Source organism: Taurulus bubalis (genome assembly GCF_910589615.1).
Source record: "Taurulus bubalis genome assembly, chromosome: 18".
Classification (NCBI taxonomy): Eukaryota; Metazoa; Chordata; class Actinopteri; order Perciformes; family Cottidae; genus Taurulus; species Taurulus bubalis.
In genome coordinates this window covers 7,861,873-7,865,745 of record NC_136606.1, presented here as the reverse complement: position 1 = coordinate 7,865,745, position 3,873 = coordinate 7,861,873, and the positions used below count along the sequence as shown (strand labels likewise).

At 44.9% G+C, this 3,873-nt stretch overlaps 1 protein-coding gene across 1 annotated transcript; it reads right to left on the bottom strand.

Annotated features, from left to right (window-relative positions):
* On the bottom strand, window positions 1-2,979 carry LOC306750627 (leucine-rich repeat-containing protein 14; the record flags this gene model as incomplete). Its single annotated transcript, XM_079234090.1, has 3 exons — window positions 1-1,171; window positions 1,771-2,610; window positions 2,702-2,979. The coding sequence occupies 3 exons, from the start codon at window positions 2,977-2,979 to the stop codon at window positions 604-606; spliced, it is 1,686 nt and encodes a 561-aa protein (XP_079090216.1). The 3' UTR covers window positions 1-603.
* Between the last annotated feature and the right edge of the window lie 894 nt (window positions 2,980-3,873).

Here is a 3,873-nt window from a genome sequence, read left to right as displayed (position 1 = left end):
TTTGCTTTATGACTGATTTATTCTGAAACTGACAAAAGGAACAATGCATTCATGTGGTACAATGTATGATACATGCCTTTCCTGATAAGTCTTGATTTATGACTTTTGACCCAAGAGAAATAAAGCATAATAATCTTGTACATTTTAGATGTACAGAAATACAATATGCCAAATGTGTAAATTAGAAACGTCACTCAAATAATTGCTAGGTATTAAAAAAAAAGAAAAATAAGCCGTAATATTTTGCAGTTACATTCATTTCCAATGAAGGAAAGACTATGCAAATATTTAGCAAATACACATAAACTGGAGCCACTGCACATTTAGGTTTGGTAGCTGCACAGTATGCAAATGTATCATCTGCATATATACTGAATATGAATGAATGCCTTGTAAGAATTAAGTACAAATGACAGTTTTAATTCCAACTATCCTGTTTACCTGAATCTAAAGCAAATTTGGGGTAAAAAACAACATTTCTTCGAAGTATATGGTGTAAAGGTTTAGTCCTTTTGTCTTGCAAACAAATATTAAAAACGTATCATTCTTGAATCCTTAGAGGACATCTTGTCTACCACCGAAGTCCTTCCTTTCACCTCTGCTCTAGTCAATTAAGTCTTTATCATAATTGAGCAGGTCGCATGTCAGAAAGAGGTCAGGACGCCCGCTCTCCAGCCGCACTCTGTTGAGCTGACTGCTGGTAATGTTGATGTCTGTGGCTTCATCAAGCGGCCAGTCTAAGAGCTGAGCACTGGAGGGCAGGTCAGGAAGGCCCGGCTGGTAGTCCTCCAGGGGGTTGGGGTACAGTAACTGACGGAGCGAGGGCATCTTCACGGCCATCCTCACCAGGTCCATGAGGCCAGCAATGGAGAGAGGGTTCAGGGCCAAAGCCAAGCTCTTGAGGGCCCTGCAGCCTCCCAGTGAGGGCAGCAAGAGTCCCATCAGGCCATCAGTGAGGCCACAGCCACTTAAAGTGAGGTGCTGCAGGCCACTGGAAGCCTGGGAGAGGAGGCGGCGAATAGAGTTCAGGGTGTTTTCATCCAGACGGTTCTCACTGAGATCCAGCTGCTGCAGCGTGGAAGCATGATGGCTGCAGGACAGATAGGCGAGGTCAGCTGGGCTCAGGCTCAAGTATGGCAGCTCCAGTTTCTCTAAAGGCTGAGGCAGGGAGCTGGAACAAAAAGAACATTTCAATATTCATCATTCAACTCAAATATTAAATTAGGCTTAATTGTTTAATGTTTGTATTCTCATTATTCCAACTATGACTGATATTTGGGGCAGATTTGCTTTAAATTAAAGATAAAGATTTAAAATAATAAAATAAGGACATTTTGATTTGATTAGGGCTGCGACTCATTGTGGATTGTGTTTCTCGATCAACTGATAAATCCTTTAAAAATAAATGAATACTGGCTAGAAAATGGAAACATTCAAATCAACATTTTCTAAAACCGAAGGTAGTTTCTTAAAATGTCTTGTTTTGTTGCAGAACAATACTAATATTGTTATAAAAGCTGCAAATCTTAAATTTGCAAGGTTAGAGCCAGCTATTTATTGCCATTTCTAATAAATTGCACACCAAATAGCAGAATTGCCGATTTGTTTCAGTTCCATTAGAGATTGATACATTTCCTTTCCATAACCTACTCTTACAGTTGGACAAATCAAAAATAAAGTTGACTGTGCAGCAGTGGTATTTACTAGGCTCACTCAGCGTGTAGGGACAAAGTTACAGGACAGTGAGCATGATGTGGTATCAGGCCATACCTAAGCAGCACACGAAGTTGCCCAGGCAGGCGCAATGCAGTGAGGCTGAGGCGTCGCAGTTCGTGGAGCTGTGTCAGACCCTGAGACAAGTCCACCAGGGCCTCTTCCTGGCCAGGGTGGTCTCTGCGAAAATCCAAGTTACAGTAGTGCAGTCGGAGAGAGTTCAGCGCAGGGAAGGTGGAGAGCAGAGGCAGCAGCTCAGCCAAGCCTGCCACCCCGAGGCTGCTGTAGCGAACGTCAATGCCCAGGAGACCCTGGCGGGGCAGGAGGCCCAGCAGGGTCTTGATTCTAGCCACCGAAATCTCTTCCACACGTAGGTATCTGCACTGAAGCTTAAGGGGTCCCACTGTGCTTAGAGCCCCGCGAAAACGCTCCCAAGAGCGAGCATTTACAAAAATATCTGCTCTCACATGCAGCAACACATCACTGTTTACATCTTTTTCTTCGGCCTCCTTTCTACTGCCTCCTAACCCTGCAATCTCTCTTTTCCTCTCCACCTCCATCCTCCTTCTGACGCCTGTAATCAGCTCCTCTTCACCCAAAGTCCCAGATGATTCCATCTGCTCTATGTCATTTCCCCCCAGCTCAATATTATCTGGGCTTGCGACGTCACAATGCGTTTCCTTTCCCCTCTTGCAACGTCCCCTCTCTCTTTTCTCATCCTTTTCTCTCTTCAGAGCCGAGAGCCTTTTCCTCTCCCGCTGTGCACTCTGGGCTCTAGCTCTGGCCTGAACAACCATGGTGCACAGCGCTACAGTCAGAGACCAGCCTCCCATGGGGTCTCCCATCCCGCCTTCATCTCCTTGCAGTCCACAGAGATCCAGTACTTGCAGGGAACACCTGGGAAACAGGGATGGGTGTTAAATGTCTCTCACAGATCAAACACCAGGATCCAAACACTGCAGCTAGAACAATGCGCCACTTATCTTACCTTTGGTCTGACATTCCTCTGACAACTGCGAGTAACAGGGCCTGGATACAGAGTCGATTTGGCCCCTTTTGGCCTTGTTTCCTGCGTCTGCCGACACGCAATGTGCGTTCAGGCCACCTCTGCACAAGTTCGCCCACAGCCAGCGGTCTGCAGTCGGTGAAAGAGGCCTCCAGCAGCGGTCTGTACAGCTCCCTGGGCACCCACCGCAGCCAGCAGGGTGACGAGCTGTGGTCCCTCACCACCTCCATGGCGCAAAGGCTCACCAGGGAAAGCACCATCTCATCACAGAGAAGCGTGAGCTTTGAGCATTAAAAGATATATGTATGTATATATATATATATAAATATATAAATATCTAGCAGCCGAAACGATGCTGCGTCTTGTTCCGCTGCGAAGGAAGCGGACTTCACGAGTCTGAGAGCTAACGTTAGCTAACAGCAACTTTATGGCAGTAATATGAGGCGTTCTTGTAAAGCCCCAAAAAAGAATTTATAACATCATCTGATATCTACTTGGATTATTAATAGCAATAAACTTGAAAACATGTCGCTGGTGAAATATTAAACCCTGGAACACCACGTTAGCTCACTCGACAGAAATGACTGCTTAGGAAGCTGCTGCTGCTGCTGCTGCTGAAGCGCGAGGGTTGTTTACACTCCTCCTGACGCACGCCAGTGACGTAGGCACGCATGGGGGAGGCGTGACTGGAGACGTCACAGCATAGATTGGGGCTTGGGCTCTTTTATCTTATTTATTGATGCACCCTTTTATTCTTGATTTTGCACAGTTATTTTATATAGAACCTTTATTTAGTAGCTGTAACGCCTCCTTGTACTGCTCAGGTAATAATCTGCATATTGAGATTTGTATTATTATAAAACAGCAGACCTCTACTATATCGCTCCAAAAGAGAGATCAATCTATATAAGGAGATGATGCTATGATGCTAGGTAGGATATGCATTTGACTGATTTAAACACGGGGTTCAACTTTGCTATCAGACATGTTGATGAAGTGCTGTCTTTGGTGCCAAGTTTAGCCCCTGACCCATAACCTTCAGTCGGTGCCAACAGTATGCTTTGACTTCTGAATTAGACCTTTGTATCCTGCTGAATAAATATTCAGAATCTTTACTCAAATTAAAGAAACAATATTACAGTTTAAAAATACTT